Raw genomic sequence first — 1432 nt, forward strand, 5'->3', positions numbered from 1 at the left:
GCCGCCGCCGCTGCTGCTGCTGCTGCTGCTGGGCGGGCACTGCCTGGGCGAGCAGCCTGCGGCCGGCGCCCTGGCCTCCCCCGCCGCCACCGGCCCTGAGGAGACGGTGATCATCGGGCTGCGCCTGGAGGACACGGACGACGTGTCGTTCATGGAGGGCGGCGCGCTGCGTGTGAGCGAGCGCACGCGGGTGAAGCTGCGGGTCTACGGGCAGAACATCAACAACGAGACGTGGTCGCGCATCGCCTTCACCGAGCACGAGCGGCGGCGCCGCGGGATGGCGGCGCCAGGTGCCGGCCCAGGGCCGGGTGGTGGCAGCGAGAGTGGCGACAGCCCCCCGTCCCCGCAGCGCTGTGGCATCCGCACGTCGGACATCATCATCTTGCCGCACATTGTGCTGAACCGCCGCACGTCGGGCATTATCGAGATCGAGATCAAGCCCCTGCGCAAGACGGAGAAGAGCAAGTCGTACTACCTGTGCACCTCGGTGGCGGCACCGCCCAGCGCGCTGGGTGCTGCCGACGGGCCGGGCTGGACGGAGACGACGTGGATCTACCATGATGGTGAGGACACCAAGATGATTGTGGGCGAGGAGAAGAAGTTCCTGCTGCCCTTCTGGCTGCAGGTGATCTTCATCTCGCTGCTGCTGTGCCTCTCGGGCATGTTCAGTGGGCTCAACCTGGGACTCATGGCACTGGACCCTATGGAGCTGCGCATTGTGCAGAACTGTGGCACAGACAAGGAGAAGAACTACGCCAAGCGCATTGAGCCGGTGCGGCGCCAGGGCAACTACCTGCTGTGCTCGCTGCTGCTGGGCAACGTGCTGGTCAACACCACCCTCACCATCTTGCTGGACGACATCGCCGGCTCGGGGCTGGTGGCCGTGGTGGTGTCCACCATCGGCATCGTCATCTTCGGCGAGATTGTGCCGCAGGCCATCTGCTCCCGGCACGGCCTGGCCGTGGGTGCCAACACCATCTTCCTCACCAAGTTCTTCATGATGATGACCTTCCCAGCCTCCTACCCGGTCAGCAAGCTGCTGGACTGTGTGCTGGGCCAGGAGATCGGCACGGTCTACAACCGAGAGAAGCTGCTGGAGATGCTGCGGGTCACTGACCCCTACAACGACCTGGTGAAGGAGGAGCTCAACATCATCCAAGGGGCACTGGAGCTGCGCACCAAGACGGTGGAGGATGTGATGACGCCCCTGCGGGACTGCTTCATGATTGCCGCCGAGGCCGTGCTGGACTTCAACACCATGTCGGAGATCATGGAGAGCGGCTACACCCGCATCCCTGTCTTTGAGGGCGATCGCTCCAACATCGTGGACCTGCTTTTTGTCAAGGACCTGGCTTTCGTGGACCCCGACGACTGCACGCCGCTCAAAACCATCACCCGCTTCTACAACCACCCGCTGCACTTTGTCTTCAAC

At 64.2% G+C, this 1432-nt stretch overlaps 1 protein-coding gene across 1 annotated transcript; it reads left to right on the forward strand.

The window, feature by feature from the left end:
• Position 1: 1 nt before the first annotated feature.
• LOC109287187 (metal transporter CNNM2-like) lies at positions 2-1432 on the forward strand (the record flags this gene model as incomplete). The annotated part of the gene is made up of 1 exon (XM_019502151.1): positions 2-1432. A coding segment is annotated over one exon (1431 nt), but the record flags the coding sequence as incomplete, so codon positions are not given.

This window comes from Gavialis gangeticus, unplaced genomic scaffold (assembly GCF_001723915.1).
Source record: "Gavialis gangeticus isolate Ggan-Ray unplaced genomic scaffold, GavGan_comp1, whole genome shotgun sequence".
Classification (NCBI taxonomy): domain Eukaryota; kingdom Metazoa; phylum Chordata; order Crocodylia; family Gavialidae; genus Gavialis; species Gavialis gangeticus.